Source organism: Charadrius vociferus, unplaced genomic scaffold (genome assembly GCF_000708025.1).
Source record: "Charadrius vociferus isolate BGI_N301 unplaced genomic scaffold, ASM70802v2 scaffold282, whole genome shotgun sequence".
In the NCBI taxonomy this organism is placed as follows: Eukaryota; Metazoa; Chordata; class Aves; order Charadriiformes; family Charadriidae; genus Charadrius; species Charadrius vociferus.
In genome coordinates this window covers 10182514-10209757 of record NW_009647731.1, presented here as the reverse complement: position 1 = coordinate 10209757, position 27244 = coordinate 10182514, and the positions used below count along the sequence as shown (strand labels likewise).

General features: G+C 38.5%; 1 protein-coding gene across 1 annotated transcript in view; it reads right to left on the bottom strand.

Moving 5' to 3' along the window:
* Positions 1-306: 306 nt before the first annotated feature.
* PPAPDC1A (phosphatidic acid phosphatase type 2 domain containing 1A) overlaps positions 307-27244 on the bottom strand; it is a gene marked incomplete at its 5' end in the record, with an annotated part of 39960 nt that continues 13022 nt past the window's right edge. Inside the window, 2 exons of the mRNA XM_009881592.1 lie at positions 307-506; positions 6099-6269. Coding sequence (XP_009879894.1) covers positions 307-506; positions 6099-6269 — 371 coding nt within the window. The remainder of the gene's footprint in view (positions 507-6098; positions 6270-27244) is intronic.

Below are 27244 nucleotides of genomic sequence, written 5' to 3'. Positions count from 1 at the left end.
ATCTTCTTAAAATTACTCTCTTAACTATTCTCCACATGGGATTGCTTTCATTAATGTTCTTTCCCTTTCCCTCAAGTAATCTATCTGTTTGTAGTAGACTGAAAACAGATAATTCAGTAAGTCAATACGAACTGAAAATTTTAAAGTATGATAATATTACAGCATTAAAAATAAAATACTTCATTTTTCTTTATAAAAAGGAAAGAAACAAAAGAAAAAACACATACAGTAAGAAACACCGTGTTAAGAGACCAGTTTGGAGGAAATGTGAGAAGGCTAAAAGTTCACTCTGCACATTTCTTAAAGTCATACAGGACCTTCAGTTATTCCCTCTAGAGGCAGGCCAGTAGCATTATCTGCTGTAGGTCTCTCTTCTTTCTTCACAGAGTTCTGATCTAGCAGGCTGACGTAAGATTTATGACAAGCTGTATTACCCAAAGGAGGGTAGTGTTGTCTGTAGCAAATATAAGCAAAAATGAGGCCAATGATCCCTCCAACGAAAGCATCTAGGTAGAAAAGAAACAAAACCAGAAGTATGTTACCATGGAAAGGACAGACAGTAGTGACAACTGTAAGTAAAATACCTTTGGTTGACCTGGAAGTGTTTAATCCAGAAAATGTGAACCTCAAATTTCCATAAAGAATTTGGAGCCGAATACCACAATCACATAGAACACATAAAATCAGTATTCTCGGGGGGACATCTCCAACATTTTGAATACCCAAAATGTAGATGATTTGCTACGTTTCAGGAGATGAACAGGGGAAATAGAACGGTTTCCATGGGGCATTAAACATTCATGATGTTCCAGCTCACCATTGACCAGCGTTTAAGGATAGGCAACCCACATGTTTTCTTTCAGTTTGCCATGATTTACAGTGACCACCACCACCACCAGGTTTTCTATTCATGAACAATACAGTCGAACTATGCTGTTTACAGCATCCAGAGCTCTCCTGCTGACAGGTACACCTCAAACTATTGCACTGACTACAATCTGCTCCTTGTCTCTGTCTAAGCACCCCAGGGGAGATGGCGGCTAAAATCCCAGATCTACTTTTGACTGGTTTGTATTCCAGAAGGCATTCTCCAATGCAGACAGGGAGCAGGTAGGATGTAGGATGGAAAATTATCTTCCTTCAGGAAGTGGGCCACTATAGCTACAACAATTTGTTTCAACAATTCCCCTGCAGCTCCTGAAAGGCCTCTGAGAAAGATAGCTGTCAAGAACAATTTCAAGATGGGTCAATTTTTCCTAAAACCACCTGGAAGGTCAAAGACTAAGCATACCTGTTAACTGATTTAACACTTTTTGAATATCTTTCTTTGATGCTATTTACTATCCTGTACTCCTACCAGAAAATAAAATAAGATAAAATAAAATAAGGCCATTGAATGAGATATTTGCAGCTCGTACACACAGGCAATTTTAAGTTTTCCATAGGAACCGCATAGCACCTGAAGGGTAAGAGGACTTGTTCTGTCAGGTTCTCCTTGCTTCTTGCTAATATACTCGCCTGATCTTGTGTCTCGTTTTCAAGCAACCAGAGAAAAACTTTGCTGAAAACACACACTGACTTTGAAAGCCTCAGATGTGAACACAAACAATAATGAAAGCGAGACAAAAGGCACTGGCTAGAACACGGCTTGGTACCATGTTTTATTTTAACGAGGCTTACTAAGCTCCGCATCATCTGTGTACACCTGTGTTTCTGTATTTGACTTCCAGTTACAAAGAAACCACAGTGTAATAAAATTAGAGAATCGTTGAGTTTAATGACAAAGAAGGGTTAATCAATACAAATTGTTTTTGTCTAAAATAGTTAAATATGGATTAAACACCCTAGTTTGTCAGTCTAGTGTATATTAGGACAAAGGGCACGTTGTTCAATTTTCAGTGGGTACTAAAAGGCTTGTAGTCATCGGAGGAGTGAGATTCTGAAGAGCCTTTTAACAGGAATAGCTGGGGCAAGGGAACCTGAAAAATTTAAGATCGAGATGGATAAATTTAAGAAATGTGATTATAAGTCACAGTTGTCCCTTGAAGAAGAGGACGAGACTGTTATCACCTAGGAGATCCCTTCCCATCCTATGTTCTCTTCCTACACGCAAAAGGACATAATGAATCTATAACAAATGTAATAGATACTCAAGTAAGATTTTGAAAGGTGATTGTGTGTACACAGTATTTGCAAGCAGACAGCAGCTTATCCTGCCCACACTGGTACCTGACTGATTTTGTACCATTTGGACTGTCCCTGTCAAACTGTCACGGTACAAAAGGTATCAAGGGCAAGAATTTTCACTATCGTATACTACTATTACACTATCAATCAACTTGTACCATATTTAGTTATTGTGACAAGATTAGTTTTCTATAAACCTGTGCTGGTTGCAATTCTCAGATTACCCTCCTTTAACTGTGGTTGGTTGAATCTTGTTTCAGCTGCTATTTTGTTTTACTTAACAATGAGGTCAAGCCTATGATTACTATTTTTAATTACGGAGAAACACCAGATTTCTGCCAATCCACTACAAACTCCGAAGTATTTCAAGACTTGCTGAAAACTTGCCTTTCTTTCTTTCACAACACATGCATGCAACTCTGGGCCTCCATTTGGGCACCACAGCAATTAAAATTCACTACAAGACTTATGCCAAAGATTTCCAACTTACTGACCTTGACTGGGGGTACTGAGCAAACACACAGGCAGCTATTTTGACTTCTGTTTTTGAAGACAACAATTGTGTGTTTTGCTTGAACTCATGATAGCCACAGCTTCCTTTTTTTTTTTTTTTTTACTTTGCCCACAAAGGAAAAGAATATTATTTCAGTCTCAGTATTTATCTTTACTTTTTTTCATCCAAAATTTCCACTTATTTCAGGAGTAAATTAGCATTTTCAGAATTATTAGCCTATACAGTGATCTAGGGACTTAAAACCAGTCAATTTCACGATTCAACATTCACAATTCATAAAGAAAGATCCTAATATTCACCAATACCAACACCAAGCATTTGAATACTACATTTTCCAGCCAAACTGAAGGGAGCTCATAAACTACTCATAATATTAATGTTCTGAGCCCACTCAATGGCTTTTTAATATAAAGATACTCAGCTCCATCTTTCACCTACCGTACGCTAAATCTTGGACATTACATTAATGGTCCGTGTTCATTCCCCACAGCATAGTTAAGACCATCACAAAGCCACCATAAGTAATTTAAGACAATCGGTTGACTCTGCTGAGCAGAAAAGATGAGGCCTGAGCTTCTGTGCTGTATATTACAGAGTGAACTAGTCTCTCCCTTGAGAATGCAGTTCTTTCAGGTAAAAGCATAGGTCACCTGCAGGATAATGTCTGCCAGGCCTGTCCTTAGCTTGGGAAGAACTGGGTTTTCAGCTCCATCTCCTCAAACTTTAAAGGTAAAAATATGAGCGGCTGTAATGGACACAATCGCAACCTCTTGGGTGTAGTTTTCTCCTATTACATATGAAATACACCATAATAATCTGCTTCATGGCACATGTTTCAGTATGTAAATAATTTTTACTCTTGGCAAGAGATGGTACAAGCTACAAACGTATTCAAAACTTGAGAGTAAACCTGTATACTCCCATTCACATTCATTCACACTCCTCTCTCTCTCTAACAGAGAGTTCAAACCAGCCAAGCGTCACACATTGAGCATGAGATTGGTAACTCTACTGTCTGTCCTGCCTGCCAGCCTGGTGTGGAAGGCGCCTCACATTCAGCAGCTTTGTGCTGGAGGCTCTCTCCGACTCCAAGTGTCGGTGAGCAAAGAAGAGTAATGAGCCCTGTGACCAGACAAGGCCTCTGCAGGAAACCAGCAGACTCCTTAAAGAACATGTGAAGTCTAACGGTCAGTGATGCTATGGGAGAAAGGGATGCTGCACCGACACAAAAAACAGAGCAAGAAAAAGCATGGATGAGTCTTGCTCTGGCATGCTGACTGCAGTATGAGATAAGAAATGCTCAGTGGGACAAGATACGCTGTACTTAATTGAAACTATGTCCACGAACCAACAGAATGATATGTCTTAGAAAACATAAACAATATATAACCAGTATGAAGCAGATAATTGAAAGGAGTACTCAGGAACTTGACGGGAGTATAATCTGCAACGCCAGCAGTACCATACCAGCAGTACTACATAAAGCCAAGATGATCTACATAACAGTATTAGAAATACCAAGTCTGGTATTTCTGATAGGAATATGGGGATAAGCAGGGAAAAAAGTAATTACAGGCTGGTTTTCTCAGGAAACCTGTGGAGAAAGGCGGGTACAAAGGAGATAAAAAAGAGGGTCAAGAAATGGTAAAAGAAATAATAGATGGTAAGATTTTCTGACAGTGAAATGTAGATGCTGACAGACAGTAGTAAACTGACCTGTGGATGTTGGACAGAAGCCATGTGGACAACCTGCCAGATTCTCTACCAGGACCATGCCCGAAAGCCTCAGTGTGGGAGGGTAAGGCGTGGTATATTCTGACTTAATAGAATGAAGTCATAGAATTGTACCTCAGTAATATAAATGTGTAATTAATAAATAGCATAGCCTTCTATATCAGTTACGTCTCACGCCTGAATTTTAAAGGACTCTGAGACAACAGTCTTCCTGTGACAGATGCAGCTGTTCTGACTGGTGTCACATGCCAGAAGTGCCAACCGCGCAGGAAGAGAGGATGCTGCGGCATGGCCCTGAAGCTATGAAGGTCAATCCTAGTTAATTCAACCTCACTAAGAAACCTCCTGAAAGGTAACTGCTCTAGTTACTTTGTATTAAAATGATGCCTCATTTACATGAGAATGATCACACAATATGAAGATCCGAAGTTTCTGCTAGAAGCAATAACAAGTAAATTAAAAAGAGATTAGGATTAAGCATCCTTCAGACTGTCGATGCTCCACTTAAGAATATCCCCTGTTGTTCATTATACATAGACTTTTAATGATGCAGGTTCATCCAGGAGCAGACATTTTATACAACTCACCCACATATCAAACGCTGCTGTTAGAGTCTTACGAGCCATCTCCCATTCTGTCAATAACTGTCATTCCCTCACAAAGGTAGCATTTAAGATTGTGTTGCATGTTTCTTTAACTTTGTGGATGTACTTTATGATCAAGAAAGACACTGCATGCTGCTTCAATGACCTACTCATCCATATTGAATACATTCAGCATTTATTTGCTGTTACAAACTAACAAACATGCATTGGTACCACATGTATGGCACCATCACACTAACATCCAGTCAGTACAACAAAATATCAGCCTTGAAATATTTGCAGCCCAAAGCTATGGAAACTCATTTTTAATAAGATGTAACAAAAAGATGAAATATTTATCTTCCTTAAGTAGGACTCGACTTTGGAAAGTGTGGAATGGACACCATGGGAGCAATTACAACCTTGGCCAAAAAAATTAAGAGAACAGAAAACATCCAATTTTTCAGCAAGATTTTCAGTGTGGGTAGAATCTGTTACAACCTATGCTATGTAGCTTAGTATGCAATGTTTCTATACTTCTGAAAGGAGGGGCCATGAACCCACCTCAGACCCAATATACTTTGATTAGAATGAAAAGTAGCGTGTTACATCACGTGCATCAAAGGACCAGAACATAGACAAATGACTGAGGGCATCTGTGCAATGACTAGCTACTCACAGATGCTTCAGTCTAGTATAATGCAACCACATCTTAGCAATCACTCACATACCCAACAAGAACATTGCAGGTACCTGGAAAAGCAGTAGAGAAGGACTAAGCCACACAACAGAGCTACTCGGATGGGCCAGATCCAGCCTACAGCTGGATCCATCCATACCAGCTATGGCATTAATGTACATTTGTAACAAAATGATGATGTAAAAAAACACTGATGTAGATTTGTCTACAAATACGATGATGTACATTGTGTATGTAAAAATATAGAACGGTAAAGGGCCCCTGCATTATTATCAGACATTGAAAGCCTCAGCATCAATCCAGGAGCAAGTACTATCGTGTTGTAACTCATGTGATTTAAGTGGGGGGGGAGTAGGGAAAAGGTATCTCCATGGCTCACCTTGCCAGTGATGTTTGTAATCACACATACGTGACAGGGCAATCATCATGGCACAGTAGAGTGGGAGAATTGCTGCACAAAGCCGCCAGCTCTTCCCCCGGCCATTCTCTGTGAAGCAGTGCAACTTTCCAGCTAAGTAGAAGGTGGTAAAGCCAAGGCCTGAAAATGCAACTGATAAAGAAAAACACAGGATTACAGTATTTTGTCACTAACACTGTACCATACTATCCCTTAAGATCCTTTAAGATCTGACAGCAAGATCCTCCTACTGCAGAGAAGTCTTGGACCTTCTAGGGTGATACTAGGAGCTAAGATATATTGAGAATACCCATATGCAAAAAACTGAGGGAATTTCACAATTTGCATGGCGATTTCTACGTAACAATATAAGTGATGCTGTTATAACTTAGTATTTTAAAGGGATTTAGCAAATTGCCTAGGTAGAGAATTTTTCTGTGTTCTTTCTTTTTTAAATAAAGCACTCATGATCTTAAAAAAACCCATGGATTTTGGGGGCTGAATGGGAGCAGGTAGGCTCCCACAAGATCCATGACATACATATGTTTTCCACAGCTGTGGTGTTATCTATGTAGCAATGCAAACAATCAGGCAAGTAAACACTGCAAAGCAAATCCACCTCTTTCTCATAGATACTCAGCTTTCACATAATCTGACAAGTCTGCAAGTATTGTGGTACCTCTAGACATTCATCTATCCAATAGCAATTGAACATTTTTTCCTTCAGCAATTTACCTTTTTCTTCTGAGGCAAACATCAGCTGTGGAAAGAATCCTTGATTTTATGTGCACATTAAATTAAACGTTTAGGCAAATTTTTAACTTGAGTCACAAAAGCTCTTTCAATGTTTAACCTTCAGCATGTCTCTCCTGATATTAGACCTATTCTAAAAAGTTAAGGTTCAAAGCAGAAAAGGATTCAGTCAGGTTGTACTGCAATTTAATTACATTTAAATGATATTTTTAGGTCCCATTAACCTGTTTCTATAGAACGTGCTCAACTGGCAATGACGACAGAACTCAGGCACCAAGTTTCTGTACTGAACTTCTTTCATTCTGCAGCTGTTCACCTTCCAGAGATGCTGGATGGATTTTTTTAAAAAAATATGCATTTTCAAAAAACATTTAATTATTAATTTTTTTAATGTAGGAAAATTAGTGCTGCGGCTGAAGAGGTAGCTTTGTGAAACACATCTTCTATTTCCTCCACAAATGTCATACTCAATTTTGCTCCTGACTGCAGAGACCAAAATAGAATATAAGCATGTAAAGCACAGATAGCAAAACTATCAATATTTATCCAAACATTTGAAATCCTTTTTCTAACTATCTTTATGCTTTTTATCTTTGTGATATCTAAGCAACTCTGTAAGAGGTACTAGGTCACATTCATAAAATAAAATTTTGTTCTGATTCCGCTATCAGTGAATTTGAGGTAAAATCACTATCCGTGCTGGGTCAAACATGCACCTTCTTTCTAATCTGCCAGGGCTTTTCAAATGCCCTTCTCCTCATGTTCCCAAACAGTAGATGTGACAAGGTAATTACTCTGTGTTCTGCTGATAAATCTATGGGATGGTCAATTTTAGCTGACAGTACAATGAAGTGGTTTCATAAGTTTACACGACACAGCTGTTTGAATGCAATTACTGAAGATTTGCATTTCATCTTCTAACACACAATTCTTTAGACATAGTGGAGCAAGACAGACTGCTGATTAGTCGTCAAACCAGTATACCAAATATATTGTTTCCTAGAAGCATTTTCATCCAGTGCTGATTCTGTACTTGTCAGAAGACAGTGGGAGGCAAACTTTAAAACATAACAAACAATCCTGAATAAATAAGATTTCTTGCAGACTGGGTTACCTCCTTGTGTACAGACCTTTGAGAGTCATATAAACTTACTTTGCCTTTCAGACTATTTATAGGAGAAGAAGAAATCATTTCTTCTGACATTTCTATGTCAGTCTTGAAATTAATGTATTTTCCTAAGAGCAGCATATCTTACACAGAAACAGGCTGTTATATGCATAGTCAGAGCACCAGGCTATAGCCACCATGGAAAAAAAAAATCAATCTATGATCCTGACAACATATTTCAGAAAATTGGAATACCCTCCCTCCCTTTCCAAACATCCTTTCCAACTTTTAGTACCCAGTGTAGACTGACACACTTAAACCAACAATAAACATTTCTTTTTCTTTCCAGTGTCACCTTTCTCTTGTGCCTCTCACGTTTCCTAGGTTAGCCACTGGAACAGGACAAAAGACAACACTGCTTTCTCTCTTTTGTGCTCTTCCTGTTGCACTAGATAATTTTTGTGGCATTGTCTTTTGTATCAAAGATCTGCAGCTCTTTATAGGTTTGCGGGTTTTTGTGATGGCTGACAACACACATTCGCATCTGTGTGAGCAGACACAGGGCTGTCCATTCTGCAGACCTTTGGAACTAGAAACGTATATAAACTTACCTGAGACTGCAAGGCCAGGACTCGTCTGCATCATTCCATCTGCCAGTTGAGTAACTGGAGTGAGCAAAACTAAACCTGTCGTCGATATTCAGTATCAAGTGCAATCCCGGAACGAATACTTTCAAACACTTCCTCTCAAAAATTAGTTCTATGTTCATATTTCCATTTTACATCCCAGGTTATTATTTTCTAGATCCTTAAAAGAAGATTAACTGAAATCTGAAGACAGTATTTCCAGGCAGAAACATCAAGCACTTTGTGGCTTCATCTTCAGGGAACCTACAATGCCTAGCAATTTAGAGGGCATAAAGAAATATTACCCAAACCGTAGTGTAGCTGTTCAGTTCACACAGACTTGTATTCAGGATTACTACCACTTGTCAGGCAATTCAAATGTGTGGTGGACAGCAGCAGCAGATTCAGCTAAATGGGCTTTAGAGCAAACCTTGTGATATTCTTAAAAAATTATTTCCCCGGAATTTCTTTTTTTCAGGATCTGCCTCATTTCCAGGAGGTGCTCACGAATGAACACAGAAGTTCCGCAGGGTCTAGACTTGCACTAGACACAAAGGAAGATTTTGCCTTAGATGGTTGATGCGTTCCTCTAAACTAAAGGTCAGGAAGAAGAGAGACTCACAAACACTCCTCCAGGGGAACTTATGCCTAATGCAAAATGGAAAAGTAATATAATGATGCTCTAGCTTGTGGCTGTGAAACTAACATTCTGCAGAGCAGCTTTACTTTGCAATATTGTAAGATTGACCTCCCTTACCCTGGGGCATGCACATCCAGAAAGAGCTGCTTGACCCAATAGTCCCAGTATGTGCAGAGTCAGCAGAAAAGCACATGGAATTAACAGCTGAACACTCCGGGATGTGGGAGTATCCATCATAAAGGTAACTATGTATTCCAAGACAACTCAGTTGCTGTGCACTCCATGTAGGCAACTTTGCTTGACAGCTGTATTTTGAAGATGTTGTCCATCAAAAACATTAAGAAAAACAATTCAGTCTTCAAGAATTCTGGGCCTAAAGGTGATATTTACACTGAAGAAATGGTCAATCAGTAGAACATATTTGAGCAATTTTTTTTTTCTGCACCAGCTTCAGTCAGTAGCTCACTGTATCACAAACAAAATGCAAACACACACATACACACATCACATGTCCTAACGTTTTACATACCGCCTAATGTTATAATAAAAGTTATCATTCTGCATAATGATAACTTCACTTGGTGAAGTTTTTACTGACAAAACCACGATCAAATTGTAAACCACCATCATGATGGGCCACCTTCATCTGAGGAGCTGATTCAGTAAAACACTTACAATCGGGAGAGAAACATAAACACCACTACATAGGCAAAAAATCAGCAAGGATCTCCAGCAGCCCTCCTACAAGAAGTGCTGCTCCCGTTTCACAATAATCAAGTACATGCAGAATTGATGCAAACACTCTGTTACAAGCACCTATTGAGGTATAAGCGAAAGGAAGTATCCGAGCACTTTTATTTACTGTTACAGCAATGACACGAGCAAAATACTTTATAGAAAAAAGCCCGAAAATCTGGTATGACTTCTGCCCAAGGAGTTCATGTACTAAGCTCCCATCTTGCAATTGATCAAAGGGCGCAGAACCTTGTCACCATGGAAAACCTCGAAGGGGATAATGGCGCTCTGCAGAGGAACCATGTCCGAGCCTTGCAGATATGATGAATGAGCAACCAGTACAGGGCAGAAAATAGAAGAGTCAACCCCCCCCATTTGAACAGGTTTTTAGAAATAACTGGATAGCTATAGACTTCTGTGTGAAGACAATAAAGGTGTTTTGACCTTTACATCTTAATGGTTTAGGAATTACCAACTTAAGAGAGTGCCTTTCATCTCATGTTGTGTAGGCGCGGTATCCGCAATTCCTGTTGGAAGGCACATTTTAAAACTATACCGTAATGGTACTTGAAGCATGTCAAAAAACAGCTTCCTCTTGGGCATTCTCATTATTGGAATAAATAAAACTACATTACACTTAATCTTTCAGTTTGTTTCTATCACCTTCTTTAAAAAAAAAAAAAAACAAACAAAAAAAAAACCAAAAGCCACAAAGTTCACAGAAGTAATAAAGACTATGATAGCATGTAGAGACACAGCAGACCCCATCCTGACATCTGATACTCTCCAGACAGGAGATCTAGGTGGCTTTAAAAACTTATCTGTAGGAACCAAACCAATTACCAAGTTGAAATGCATAAAGTGAGAAACTGTGAAAAAGAATCCAATTTAAAGCACCCCAAATAAATTATTCATTAAAAATGTAATTGGTTTTGTGGGTGTTTTCTGGAAATTAAACTACCCCATGAGAATCTTCAGCTTCTCAAGTTTTAGTGGATGCTTCGCTAAGCAAGCAATACATGTTTTCCTTACACTAAGCAGTTTTTGAGCTGAAGAAAAAATCCTCAACTTATTTAAGTGGCAACAAATTATGAAACTGCAAAACAACCATTCAAATCGCCTATGTAACAATCAGAGAAAATGATCCATCTCTTTGTCTGTAATGCTTTATACTTGCAGTGATTACTGTATATTTTCCAAACGCAAACACATACTATTCATCACTGGAATTGCACAGCAGCCTACTGCAATTTTAGCTGGGGCTACTGGTGAATGTTTTCAGTTTCACACTGTTCAAAGACTGAAATATTTATCTTTCCTGAAGGAAAAAGTATGATACCAAATGGCTGCATAAATTTTAATGCTGAAATTCAATTCAAAGAGGATTTTATAGAAGTCCAATTCCCAGAGAACGTTTTGAGCCTATTATCACAGGCAAAATATTATTTATTTTTTCTATGTGGGACAGTCAATCACCTTCCCTTTGGCTTAGCTTTATTAATTTCTTTTCACAAAGAAAGACAGTTCGGCAGAAGCAACATGAAAAGCACATCACAAAATACAAATGTATGCAGGGACTTGGGAAACAAAAAGGAGATACCAGAGACAGAGACATGTTAGAACAAAAATAGACGTATATTATGTGAAAAGCAAGTAACTAGAGTATTCATTATTAGGTTGTTTTTGCAGGACTGTCACAGTGGATTCTCGTGAATATTGTTTTTTCTGACATATTTTATTTTCATGCACCTTTCAAGATACCTCATTACACCTGAAATATCTGAAGCAGTCTCAGGGTGCGTCTCACTGCTACCAAAAAATAAGAACTAAGTTCTGATTTGTTCAGTTAATGATGCCATTTATAAAAAGCCATAAAAGTGAACCTGTTCCATAGCCTGTTTTGCAATTTTTGTTGACAGAAACCTTGAAGAAATCTCCTTTCTCTGAGAACACAGCAAAGATGAGCCTCAAAGGGCTCAGATTCTGGAATTACTTTAAAGAGAAGAGGTCAGAACTCACGCACTAATCAAAGCAGCCTTAGCATTAATACAAGCTACAAGAGACTGTCTCGCAAACTCAGCCCTAATCATACAACTGTATCAGACTAAAAAGTCATCTTTCTCTGCAAGGTATGTTTTTCACTCTTTACTCATTGCCAAGATCTCTGTGCTTCTCAATTACAGTTGGTGTAATTACATCCAGCTAATGAACTTGTATCAGTTTCAAACCTAGGACAGAATGACATCAGTATGCAAGTGGTTCTTGAACTTTTAAATAACTCTCTTGAGAGAATCAGGGACTGGGAAGCGGGTATCTTCATTTCCAATTCAGTCTAGATCCTCTGAAGACAGCAAAAGTAAAGTTGTCCATTCTGGAGTGCACAGTAGAACTGGGATTAATCTCTTTAATCAAGCATAGAAAAGGAGAAAATATATCACCATATACTACCGCTAAAAAAAAAAAAAAAAAAGTTATTGCGTTAAATGCTACGGTGTAAAAGACAATGCATAGACTATGTTTGCTAGGTAGGATAAATACCAATGAGGAACCACTGTTTCACACTGATGTGATATCATGTATTAAAAACCTGACTTTTTTTTTAAATTCAGGAAAAATAGAAAGTCTTTTGGAGGTATACTTTAGACATATACGTAATCTGAACCTCAAACAGACTAGCAGGAGTTGTTTAATTATTAGAGCTGGAAAACTAAACTTTAAAGAGTTCATCTCACAAGCCCCTCATGAATTCAAACAGCCTTTGTTATTGAGTACTGAGAGGTAAATATGTCAGAGCAGAGGTAAAAACGTTAAACACAACCATTCCTGAGCATACTTACAGCTTGAATTAAGAAGCCAATAAAACCCACAGGAGTTCTTTTTTTTTTCATTGCACATCTAATAAATCTATTCCTTATTTCCCTGGATTCTTCTTTAAGAGGGTGAAATATTTCAGAGAGACACTGCCATACAGCTGTTAATTAAGAGATTTATCTTGAAAATAGGGGAGTAGCGGCAATTACTGCCAAAAACCTGTGGCTTGTAGCTCATCTGTTACTTAAAATGTTCACTTTCAACTGAAGGAAATATGATTATCCTCCATGAAATTGCTAGCTAAAGATAATTAACAGTTCAAATTTAGATACCCAACTATAATTACATGTACTGCAGTAATATTTTATATAAATTATTACAGGATAGCAAACAATTCTATTGAAATTCAATAATTTCTTCACTCTGAAGCACATAAATCATTTTAATTTTTCAACCAAATGAATGGCTTTTAAAATGTAAAAATCTTTTCATTTTTACAACTAATTTCAATTATTTAGTGAAAAAGGGGAGGAGGAGCTAGCTGTCCCTTCACTCTAAAGACATGATATCTTCCAGTCTCCTTTCTTCTTTTTAGTGACACAGCAAGACACACCACAAATACTACATTTGTTTAATTAGTGCTTCATCAAGCAAATCTGGTACAAGCATGAATTGCCTAATCAGCTTTGATACCATCTGAGAAGGCAACTCCTGGGGAGTAATACAACGGTAATGCACTATACAGTGACAAACAATACTGAGTGGAACACTTAATTGTGGAGATATGAGAAAATAAAATATTAACCAATCAGCCAGTCAACAGCAAAGATGCTATTTCTTTTAAGAACCACTGTAATAGCCCTTACCTGTCTAAGATCACAACTCACACCAAGGAGACTCCTAGCCTGACCGTCACAGACTTTATAACTGCTTTAGAGAAGGAAAAAAAAAACAAGAGATTTCTCTCTCCTTCCCCCAAAACCAAGGAGTGGACTGGACAGAAAAATAATTTAGGAGTAATCTAAGAACGCTTTCTGCCCAAATAAGCAGAGTCTAGCTAGGAGGAATGGGACACATCCAAACAAATGCAGACACTGGTATGTGAACCAGTTATCGAGACTCATTGTTAGAGATAAATAGGCATTTCCAAGGAATGCCATATAACATTTTTTGGTAACAGAATCAAAGCCAGGCCCATGAATAGGCATATCCAAATTATACTCCTGCTCCTCATATTTAACTCCTACCCATTATGTACCCTACTGCTAGAGGCATTCTCTGGATATAGTAACACTTTTCTTTTTCATTCAGACTCCAGCCTCCCTGCCATACTAAACGATACCGAAAAGTGATATATTGCTTGATGATATAAATATCTTTTAACCCTTGCCTTTAGACTTTTTTGTTATTTACGGCAACTAGTAGTTCCATCTTTTCTAGACAAGATCTTTCTGTATTCATCAACACAAACTTACTGATTTCAAGGAAGTGGGAAAGTGGAAGGGGAAGGGACCTACAATGATCATCTAGTCCAACTGCCTGACCACTGCACGGCTGACTGAAAATTAAAGCATGTTATTAAGAGCATTGTCCAAATGCCTCTTAAACACTGACAGGCTTGGGGCATCGACTGCCTCTCTGAAAGCCTGTTCCAGTGTCTGATCACCCTCTCGGTAAAGAAATGCTTCCTAATGTCCAGCCTAAACCTCCCCTGGCACAGCTTTGAATCATTTACACGCGTCCTATCACCGGATACCAGGGAGAAGAGATCAGCAAAGAAGACAGGCTAATACAATGAAGAATAAAATGGCTAATCATATGATAGAGAAGTTCTTGCATCACTGAGCACCCCTCACCAGTTCAAATCATATTTAGTCCTGAGCGTCTGTGGAAATCCTATGATATCAAAAACATCTTGTCAACCATTCTGATTTCTATTGTCTGATTAATTCCCTCAGTAAAACCATCCAAAGATTTTTCCATCCTCTCTCCTCCCCTAGAAGAGACTTTTTTTTAAAAAGACCTCCTATGTTATTATCCACTGACAGTTTCATCCATGAGTCCAACCTACATTGCCTTCCAACATGATCCGAATCTGCCAACATAATCATTTTCCAAAATTTTCTGGTTGTTTAAACAGAATGTAGGAACACCAAAGAGAGAGACTTCTAAAACCACTGTCTTAGTTCAGACTGAAAAAAGACAACCCCAAAAGTCTCAACAGAAAATCACCAGACAAATCAGTTGATTGCAACAAAGTATTAGTTTTAAAAACATTTTCCACATTTTTTTTTGTGTAGGTTTTGTTAGTTAAAACACTGACTTCATTATTTGTTCCGTCCTCTGCAGAAGGGAGGGGAAAAAAATTACCTACTTACTTATCCGTAATAGCTGGTGCTTTCTACGCAGAACTGACAGTAATAGCAAAATCCAAATGAGGCTTTCTGCAGATGTTCTGTACTTTTCTCTTTCTGGCATAAATAATATGCTTGATTTCCTGCATTTATCTCATAGCTTTTATCTCAAGAGACTTTTAATACCCCCTTGCTTTCAAGAGACCTAAATTAATGTTTTCAGTAATCTTTATGACTGAGATTTCTGTAATTTGATAAATCAGCCAGTCACCTCTAAAGAACGATGCCTAGCATTTTAACTTTATAATTCAATTTCAATGTCTTTATTGATTATTTTTTTTCCTTACAGCAGAATTGTAGTTGATACTCTTTTTTTTTTACTGAAATAATTCTGGATTGACTCAGGTTTATTTGTATGACAAGAACATGTACTTATGTGAGTCATCTCTATCACTCTTGCAGCTCAAAAGGGTTTTGAGTCAACTAGTATCATTTGGAGAGTGGCTCTTCCACTCTTGTAGAGTGGAAAACACATACCCCAACTCATGAAGGTGACCACCCTGAAGACAGATTTAAAGTCCCCATGGAAACAGAATGGTTGGGTTTACTTCCAAGTAGATCTAGTCTAGGCAGAACGCTCTCATACATATTCTGGTTTATTCTTATTGTGCACTCCAAGACCACACCGTGTTGTGAAACACAGTGCTACAAAAGGGGACTGTCATAACACTGCCTTCAACAGCATAAGCCTGATCAGAATGAAAACGCTGCCACAGAAAGTCTTACCCTTAGTCTCTACAAACATAGAAAATTACCCTATCAAGATTAAGAGCGCGGACTGCTTCTAGCAGTCATTCCTGATTGAACCTGATCAAAATGTTTCACAGCTGATGGGACGGGGGCCAAATTCACACACAAATATCAGCTGCTAGTTCTGAAAACAGGAATTCTGACTAGACCAATGATTCCCTATTCTCCTCTTTGCAGAGAAGGATGAAGGGATATCCTTCACAAAACCAGGGCTTGACATGAAATTAAAGTTAGAAGAGAGGAAAGGAGCGTGTTTATGCAGTGAATACAATGAACATGCAGCCAAGCCATGGTTTCGCTTGAGCTATTTACCTGCTTCTCATAGACAGTGCAGTAGCCAAACTTCTCTTAGTTCCAAGTGCTGCCTGAAACAACCCACTGTTGAGCTTACCTACCTCAAAGAAAACTCCACATTGAAGGATGTATTACTAAGGAAGAGCTAACGTCACACCTGTTTTAGAAACATCTCTATGTTTGGTTTGTTCTTACACAGAAATGCTACACAAAGCCATCCTGAATGCATTTCGGAGCATGATGTCAGCACTACGCTGCAATGGCCATTTCAAGAAATCTCAATATTTGCCAGTGGTGTAGTGAGACTTCTTTCTTAAAGATGGTCAGAAACTGATGTGCCAGCCTCCCCTGTCTGAGGTGAGTTGATAGCCATCCATTTTCAAATTAGTCTTGAGCTTTCTGACCCGTTTTGCTCCAGAGAAGAGCTGTCACTGCAGTTCACAGATGAAAATTGATCTTTAGATCTCTAGTGTAACTCAAAATCCTTTTAACTGAAAAGATCATTCAGAAGAACAATGGTCTTAGCTTTACATACAGCTAAAATCTACAACATCGCAATGGAGTCTTCTGCAGCCTGTTAAATCAAGCAGATACCTTAACCTTAGCTTACTAATGTTACCTGAAAAGCTAAAGTCAGGCAAAAGAAAAGGGAGAATTAGACTGAAAGGTAATAAAGCTTCTTCCCTACACAGATGAAAGCAAACTGAACAGCTATAATGACCAAGAAACAGCAATAGCTGCTGGGAAAACTGGTTTATCAAAGCTAAAATCAGAGATTTACTCATACTTCCATCTGACTTTATAACTTCACCTCTCCAGCACTTGAGGAAGAACCATGTTGACTCACAGAGTCATTCATTCTGTTCCTCAGTAATGACCCAGGATTCAAGATGATTCCATGTTTTTGCTTAGTCTCCTCTGAAGTCTCACTCTTCTCTTGAGTTCCCTGCATAATCTGGTCTCTAGGTTAGGAAAAGTAAAAACAAACAAAAAGCCCCCCACACCCCTCTGGTATCCTGCGTGAATCACAAATTACAGCAAATGGACTGCACGTCAGCAAATCACAGTCCTGAGATCAAGAAAGCAACAGAACATCTGGTACAATTCTTGATTTTTCATGAAGTCCTCAGTATTGCTAAATAACAGATTACCATGAAGAATTACATTACTTTCAGCTTTTCTTCAAGAAGGTCTGCTGAATTTTGCTGGATAGCAGAGAGATACACCACCTCACGCTTCTGTTCTCTTAGTCATTTTGATGAAAAAGGCTGGGTGCTGGTGAGAAGCAAAGACCTATTACACAGCTTGGAAGCAAGCCTGCTGTTTGCAGAGAAACTGATGGAGAGATAAGGACATGTTCTTTCACCTTAAGATTTGGTATATTCTCAGACAGATAAGTGGTAAGCATTGACAGAGATGAATAGCATACCCGCATGGCTATATCTTTTCATAAAGAAAAGAGGCAGGTAAAGACCTTCCTTTTTTATCCCAATAACATGCATTATGTCTGCTTGACAAACTGGCACCTGAGCCAGTTTATACTCAAACTCTTGATAGCTTGTAGAAATTAACTGTTGATTCTTCCTAAAAAAAGAGGGGTGCACATTCACCTTCTCTATTCTGGATAAAGGAACTACCTCCCAAGCAGTGCCTCTCCAGTTGTGTATACTGCCATTCCTCGACAGGATGGGATGCTCTGTAAGGGATGAGGTTGGCAATGCACATGGTCATTTCCCCTCCTGCCACCTGCATTCCAAGACAATCATCAAATGCAAACTACATTAGCTTTCCAGTATAGTCCCTTTAATTCTGCTCTTTAGGAGCCTTACTAAAGCTCAGTGCCAAGAAGCGAACAGAACAACTCCGCTTCTGGGAAATATGTCAATGCCAGAGGGAAAGGTATGCACATTCCTAATATCTGCAGGATGTGGGGGCTGACCTTGCTCACAAAGGAAGAAATGGTAATGCAGTGAAAAAAGTCAGCTGGGATTCCTCTCCCCATATTCAAAGACAGAGCTGGGGGATCTCTGCAGAAGAATTTTTCTTATATATAGCTTGTTACAACAGATTGAGCAATTACTGCTGTCATTCATAATGGAATCTGGCTACTTAAAGTAGGAAATTACTACTTAGGACTGGTCTGAAGATGTAATCTTGTTTATTATTCCAGCAGAAAAGGGTAATACATTATTTTTTTCCTGCTGTTTGCACTTCCTTTCTTAGAAACACTGATCTTTCTCCAAACATAACCACAGATGACCTCATATCCAGTACTCTTACAATGTGCATATCCCACTTTTCATATAAACAGAATCTACAATGTGTAACATGCTCCACTGACAATGTTTTCTTAAAGCTATATTAAAGTGCACACAAGGTTTTAAGACCCTAATTCTGTGGTCGCTGTTCCCATTAACCCTGTTAGCTGATTACTTCTTTGATGTAGTAATGATAACCATTAATAGATTAGAATTCTCCAGGCAATTCAGTTCTGGCATTGATTTTGATCAGAGCAAGACTATGCCCTGCATTGGAAATGGATGTTTATCTTGATTTGTGATGAGTTTATACCTGCAAAGGCTCATCCTGAATAATGAAACTGTGAAAAATCAATTCTTCATGATGTTACAACCAGTTACAACCTTGCAAATCTGGCCACTGCTAACATCAGTTACATTTATTGTGACCTATTACTAACTACGTCTTATTTGTATAAAAACTGCAAGTTATTAGAAATATACAGTGAAAGGAACTGCTTCTTTTAAAAACATGAATTCCTTGTAAAAACAGGGTCAAGCGATACACAGAAGTTGAGAATTTACAGATTATTTGCCATCTTGTCTACGAAGACTGTGAGGTAAGTGTATGCTATAGCTTGAAAGGTAGAGAAAATAATTTTCTTCTCTTCTAAAAGGCCGTTACTCTCTCAAACATATTGAGATACCTTCATTCATAAAGGAGGTAATTGAAAAACATATGACATAACAGTCACTGTTATTGTCCCCACAACCAAATACTCCGATTAAATACTTTATTCCAGACGTCTGATGAAATTCTGATTTCTTCAGCTGTATTCAACAGTAACCACTACAACTCTATTTCAGCCATGTTAACATTCACTCTGGAAGCTGTACAAATCAAATTGAGTTGTTACCACAAAACAATTTCTTCAAACCTTGATTTTTCTTTGCAAAAAGGAACCTCTGGAATCAATAAAGATTTCTATCCAAAAAATAAAAAATCAATGGCACAATTTAGTCGAAAGTCAACTTTTCAAACAAGTTTAAGTAACTGAACTGCAGCTACAAAAATAAAATCACATAACTATTTTATTTATTTTGCTGCTAGTACAGCACTTTTATACAGAAAATGGTATTTTTTTTCATTGATTTTATTCCCATGAATCTATCCAATCCAACATGAAATTGTTAGTTTAATTATCTCTGCAGCTACTGTCTTATTCAATTGACTTTAATTTTGATCAAGGTGTTTTGGTTTTATTTTCAGTCAGTTGCTGTGAAATCCACTAGCACTAGTTGGGATCCTTCTAAGATCAACAGCTGACATGAATCTCTTGAAGTTCCAGACAGGGAAGCGCAAAGTGCCCCTTTACCAGGGGAGTTAAAGCCAGGCTCTTCTCAGTGTTACCCAGTAAAAGCAGAAGAGATAATGAGCACAAACTGAAGTACAGGAAATTGCATTTAAACATAAGAAACATTTTCACCATGAGGGTGGTCAAGCACTGGAACAGCTTACCCTATGAGAAAGGTTGTGGAATCTCCATATTCAGAGATGTATAAAACTCAACTGGACACCGTCCTGAGGAACCTCCTCTCACTGACCCCGCTTTGAGCAGTGGGTTGGGACTGGGTCATTTCCAGAGGTACCTTCAACCTAACAATTCTGTGAATCAAACAGGAGCTGATGCAAACGGGGCTAGGAAGCGAGTACTCATTTCTTCATAGCAGATACATCAATTTTAAGCTGCGTATGACAATCGTGGGCTCAATCTGCCGCTGCCTCCTGACACTAAGCAGTACAGGCTCCAAGGAGGTTAAATTGAACTCTCACCAAGCCATTCTTTCTTCCTTCAGCACAAAGGTAACAGAACCAGTTTCATGCAACTTCCTCAGATCTGTGACAGCATTCCCTTAGCTGAAAAGCATAGCTTAAGCAGTTCTGAACAACTCAGAAATAACACATTGAAAAATAGCCACTAAATAAAGCTGAGGCCAAAACTCTGGGAATTGCAATCTGCTTGCAAATGTTTTCAGTAGAACAAGAGCCTAAAGGGAGTTATATCACGATGAATTAATCACTCCCTCTAAGAAAGCAAACAGGGTCAAGAATTTGCTATTTCATTCATACAGGATTTCTGGTGTTTCTAAATAAAATGTGTTGCACTACTATTATTTACCCATCCTTGCCTGTACAAGGACTTCATTACTACAGTCATGTCAGCATGGAAGATATCTGACTGTCTAGGAATGTTTAATTTATTTTTTTTCTTAACCTAAACAACCTATTTTACTGAACATTTGAAGCAAGCCTGTATTGCAGAGTTGCTACTTTTTTCTAAGAAAGCTTCAGGAGACAATCCATTCAGAAATCACTCTCCTGAAAAGTAGATCAGAATACAATACTATATACAATACTATGGGGTTTGCTGCTGTTGTGAAGTTATATTTACATCAGAACCATCTATTGCCTGCTGAGATATGAAACAGGTCTCTGGGGACACCATTTCTCTGTACAGGATATAGTTCTGGACATTTCTTTAGCAGTTTAATACACAAAAAAAAAATATTGTCTTATGACTATCCAAAAAAAAGTCAACAAATGTGAAAAGCAGGTTAAGAGCCCGACACTCTGAGATTGCCATGCTATGCTATGCTCCCTTCAGCCCTCTTTACAATCAAAAGTTCACAACATTCATAACCCGACATGGGAACACAAGACTGATGTGTGGCTGGATGCAGTACCATGATATTTGACTGACAGCTCAATGGTCTCTCGTTCCTTTACTTTGTTTATCTACTTACTGCTCTGGTAAGTAACATGAACATAAGCAAACATTTAAGGTCAGATCTAATCAGGCCCCAGGTCAACACTCATTTGGCAACAGGTCAAGACTCACTCATTAAACTACATTAACATAAACACATAATACTTTTGCAGCACTTTTTTACTTGCTGTTGGAGGCTCATGCTTATTTCTACAGATGAATTCTGGGTGAAAGACTCAGTTAAAATGCCATGGGTCAGATCTTTCTCCCTCTGATTTAGAGCTCTGCACCCAGAACTTGGTAACAACATCTTGGGAATATGATCTGGATACATATTTTAAGCCAAAATCTTCACAGTTAGAAGCTTAGGGAAATTAATTTCACACAGCAATTGCACCAAGACTTGGATTTCTATGAATTTGTGCTTTTGAAACATGCTTTTCTTGATAGCCATTTTTCCTATCTTTTGTAGTATCCCTCAGTTTCCACCTCTTTGTTTCCTCAACTGCCTACTAGTCTTCCTTCAACAGACATAAAAAGTATTCTCAATTTCTTCTCCCCTACAGAAATCTACCTGCAGTCCTGGTAAGTGGTGCTTTAAATCAGTTACCAGTCCGCATAGAAATAGTCTAACAATATCCATTAAATAAATAGGTGTTCATCCACGGTCAAAGACTCCTGTTTGGCGCAAAACTGTAGCTTTTTCCATAAAGATCCTTCAAAGGATCCTACATAAAACTATTTTTTGGCAGCAGTAATTAAACTATTTGTAACTGACAGTCTCTTTTGTTAAATAAATCAGAAAAAGTAAAACTCTACTGGATACTAAGGCCAGCCTTTCACAGATTTCAGAGCTAAGAAATGGAAATCTGCTTCAGTTCATTTGCTCCACTTCTAAAATGTCTAAATTTTAAATGCATCCTGAAATTAATTTCCTCGCTTTGCATTATAGAGTGCCTTACTGGATTTTCAGAAGACTAGCGCATATTTGTGATAGCATCTATTTTACAGGGCACCTATTTGTCTTCAAACACTTGTTCTTCATAGCATATTCCACAAGTGACACTATCTGAGAGGAACCCCACATCTAAGCTTACCCTCACATAGGCAACTTACAGCACGCACAATTACAACATGCACTGAAGATCACTCTCTATCACTTGCCAGGAAACGTATAAAACAGGCTTTAAAAGATAGTATCAGTGATGCTCTGACAGTTCCTAAAGCATCATCTTGGTCCATCTGGCTGGCAGCCAGCTCTCCTTGCACCAGTCCCCACCACCAGTGCAAGAATCAAGGGAGACCATAACTTCTCACCGACCGCTGCTCATTCCAGCACACCATGCATCCCTCCCCTTCCCCCCTCCCTCCTCCTCCTCCTTGTAATTCTTTCAGACACGATCAGATGTTTCCCAATGTTTTTGATACCCGGATAGTTTCACAGTGCAGTAGGCCCAAAGAATTATCTCTGAACTCCTTAGTTCCTTACCGTACTTGGTGAGAAAAACAAACAAGTGTGCTACCAATGATACACGTAAGTACAGAAAATTAAGTTAACATGACAGCAAAAAAAAAAAAGAATTATGCAGCAAATTATTGGAACACATACTAAACTGTAATATTAAACTGTAGCTTAATAGAGGAGAATCATACTGACATGATGAATTCAGAGCAATTTGAAATGAGGCACCAAGCTCAGAAAAGAAATGTCCAATTAGGTGGCTCAAGATTAGATCAGAGAAAGGTATTTATCCTAGACTGAAGTCACAAACCGTGTAATAACCAGCCTAATTTTAGGCTGCAGGAAAATCCTACTATGTAAAATGTTTAAAATTAATATAAGAAAATAACTTTTTAAATTTGTCAGGAATCATCTGTATATAGGAATGAACTGATGTACTATAAATGATTATGAGAAGGTTTTTCCATCTTCAGTGTCTACGAATCTATGTGTGGACCTGAAAGACGAAGTCTGTTTCCAGACTGAACTCTGTAAAATTTCCGCGTACGTGGCTTCCAGGCCAAACCTTCCAAAACCAGATAGAGAATAGCAGATATTCCAAAATTTCATATGCAAACTCTGAACATTTTTTGCATATTAAGGGTTCATGAGTTAACTGAACTCTACTGTTCAAAACTGGGAGAAAAAAAAAAAAACAACAAAAACCAACCATGCAATGCTTGCTAGAACTAGTTTGTATTTATGATGTTACCAGGACCATAAAGTGAAAAGAGAATTTGCCCCTTTAGTTCTCCCCCTACTACAGATCGATGATATGACAACATTACAACTACCTTACTGGTCATATTAATTTCTTCTCCTTTCCCTCTCTGTCATGACCACCACTTCCTCTAGCAGCATAATCGCAGTGTATCATCTACAGTTCTCCTGCAGCTCATTTGTTCCGCTTGTAAAACTGCTGGATTTGAACATGCACTTTTTGCTATTTAAATTGGTGCTGTAAGAACACAGGAGGGTTTAAAACTAAAGTCAGCATCAGCTGATAAAGCACTAATGTCATTCAAAAAAGTTATCGTTCTTTGTGAATGGAAGTTCTAACCAACTGTGATGGGTGACTTGCTCTGCATCTTCCATCCACCCCAGCATCCTTGTGAGAGACACCCACCAAGAATATGGAAGATACTTTACTATCTAACCAGAGACAGTCAACAAATAAACTTCGCTTTTTATATCTCCCACTCCTGGAAAGTAAAGGTTTAATCTCCTATATAATGAAGGAATAGGCATGTTAATCACTTAATGTATTTTAAAACATTTCCCTGTGCTTCAGAAAAGAAATGAATTTTGACTGGTGTGCAACTGAAATCTGGACTTGTCATCATCTCTTAAAGCTAAAATGTATGACTGATTTAGGGAGAACAGCTACATCTGATGTTGTCACTGCATGCACCTCTTCCGGAACTATTTAGAGGCCCCAGGGCTTTCTTCTCCCTTCTTCCTTTGTTACAAATGTAAGCTGCAACTCATGAAGCCTACGTGCTTTACAGAAATGTGAGCTCTCATACGGAAAACACGCTCAGTATTTCTGTCACCTTAATTAAACATATACTTGACATATAGTGTTCTATTCACAAGTAGATGTTTTCCTAGTGTAGCAAAAAACCCAATGGTTTGTAGGCTGAACGTACTCCCTGAAGTAATTTAGATATATTCTCTAATCAAAGATATTTACCTGATTACAGCAGTGGTAATTTAAGACTAAAACAGGGACTAGGAAGCTGACTTTTTCCCTCAGGATCCCATGGTAATCATAAAAAGTCCAAATTTTGTCACCAAAATAAACTCAGACCTCTTTGTCCACATAAAAAACAGACAATGAAATACTCACTCACACTATATAAAGAATGGCACATTATGAAATCTTCCTTGAACTGGCAAATGCATAAAGCTACTTAAAGCAACAAACAACTGATATTGAAAAGAAACCTTCTGATTTATTTTCCAGTTTTTAATCACTGAATATGTAGTCTACCTGGAATTGCTCCTCTGAATCTAAACCTGGTATTATAAGCATTTACTTCCCATGTACTTTCTCTGCACAGTAAGACGTTGGGCAATAATTAATCTTAACGAGAGGCTTCTGCATGATGGTAACTTTTCTACAACAAATATTAAGAGTTAGATATTATTGATTTTCAGATAAATAACACTACAGGACTCTAGGTTCAGATTTTGTTTGTGGAAAGATATTGTTAGCCTGACGCAAATGTCAAAATGACATCAGTCATGAGACAAAAAGGAAAAAATCATTTACAAAAAGCTTTCTATCCACCCCATTAGTATAGTGTATGCCTGCAAATTCAGTGATCATTTCAGCTAACAGAAATGCATGTGGTTTATCCAATTAACTGTTCTGTGTTCATTGACCGTATTTTCTCCTCTTACCAATCAGTTTTCACGTGTTGCATTCAATTAAATACTCTTTATTCATATGTTGCATTTTTCACCAATTTTTATGCTGGGTAATAATTACACTTATCAATTCCAGACAATAAAAGGTTTATTCTGATTTTGGCATAATTTGCTCTGTCTGTTTCATTAAAAACACCAAATCATTCTGTCTGTATGCCCATCCAGTTTGTTGTTCATGCTTCATTTTCTATCTGTTGCTAGCTGCTGCTGTTTGAATCTTGCTGCAAGGAAAGAAAAATGGTGAAGGGTCTTGTGTCAGTCCATCAACAGTAGAATTATGTACTTTCCAGCACTACAGGGAGTGACCTGAGGAAACAGTATGTTCTCACTTCTGCTGCACATCAGGAGGCTGAACTGGGGAAACACCATGCAAAAAAAAAAAAAAATTACAGCAAAGGGGACTTCCCATCATACCTCACCAAACACAAGGAAAAGAGTCTTCAGAAACTCACCACAGGGATGGCCAACTTCCTCAACCCTTACTATGGTGAGCACTTTCAGATGGTGTAACTGGCTTTCAGATGTTCAGTAACTCCCACTATTCTCAGGGCCATGTTTGAGATAGACTGACTTATTATTTGGATAACAAGCTGGCAAAGTACAGCCAGAACAAACCCTGAAGAGTATGCGTGCTTACTCCACATACCTCACGAGGTTAGGATGCCATGAAGTATCTCCAAGGCAAGCTGTCTAAAGGCTCTCTGCAAGATAACCCTACAGGTGACACACAGGAAGGACACAGGCAGGAGGAAGAGAAGTTGCATTTGTGATCTTCATAAACACAATTTTTTCAATGAAGTACGGACATAGAGAAGCTGCATGGTATTTTCACTGGCAGTAGCTTAACCAACGGATTATAGAGCCATGTAAATACTAAATATGGGAAAAGGACCTACATTTTGGAAGCATTTAGGTCAGAATAGCTATATAAACCTGGGACTCAGGCACACCTCTGAGCTACTGGACCCAGGCAGGAGTCTTGGCTCCCTACTCCCAAATGTTGGTTTCCTCAAACAAGATATACTGGCAGTTCAACTGGAAAAAAGGCAAAATAAGCTCCAAACAATCCAGAAGGTCCAGGGACTCCTTTGATCTAGTAGAACATGCACTACTGGGTGAATTTCAATGGAGTCACTGAGTGTTGGTTTGTCCTTGTGTAGATTGTAAACTGAAGCGGCTGTTATAAAAATTTATCAAGAGCAGTTACCTAACTTCAACAGTCTTTCCAGAAAAGCACAGCAAAAGACAGAGCTAGGAGACAGCCGCCTTGAATGAAGTATACCAACTTGAAGTACGTTTTCAGCAGCCTCTGCAGGTAGAGTTCTGCTCCTTGTTCAGAGAAGGTAGTAACACCACCACTGTCTTCACGTGGGTCAACCTCCTTTTCTGATTTCATACAAAATGCCTCAGTTGTTTCAGGCAACTATAGTTTGCACCTATCTGCAAATCACTCTTTGGCTTTACAAAACAGTTCGTGCTCCATAAATTTTTCTTATTTGTATTACATGCACTCCTTGGCACAGGGAGATGAAAGACATGGTAACTGAAGCCAAGAAAATCATCTGTGCTCTAATAAGGAGAACGCACTCTCCTTCCATGCACACGTTGATTCTCAAAGTGGAAGACGGGCAGTTCATAACATTTTTATTGAGTACGCAAGGTCAGGTCAGGGCACCTGGGGGTGTCAGTACTGTCACTTTTGTTATACATCCCTGCACTACATTCTTGCAGCACAACAGTCACAGCTCCACAGATTTTCTTGGTAAAGGCCTCATTTTGCACGGATGAGGTTTTAGATCCTGGTATAACAAAGCTTTTGATTGACAGCCTGTCCAAAGAATGATGTAAGAAATATTGTTTTGAAACTGAAAACGGCTCTTGACTGAAGCTTCTAACCTCTCTTTACGAGCTGCCTGGCAGGTTTTACTTCTGATTTATTTTATTCATGTGTTCAATTGAAGCAGAAACTACCAAACTGTAGTGGGCTACTTGTAAGTATCATTCCATGAGAGGTACTATAGTTTATGTCAACTCTCATCCTCCCCACTCACATTTACG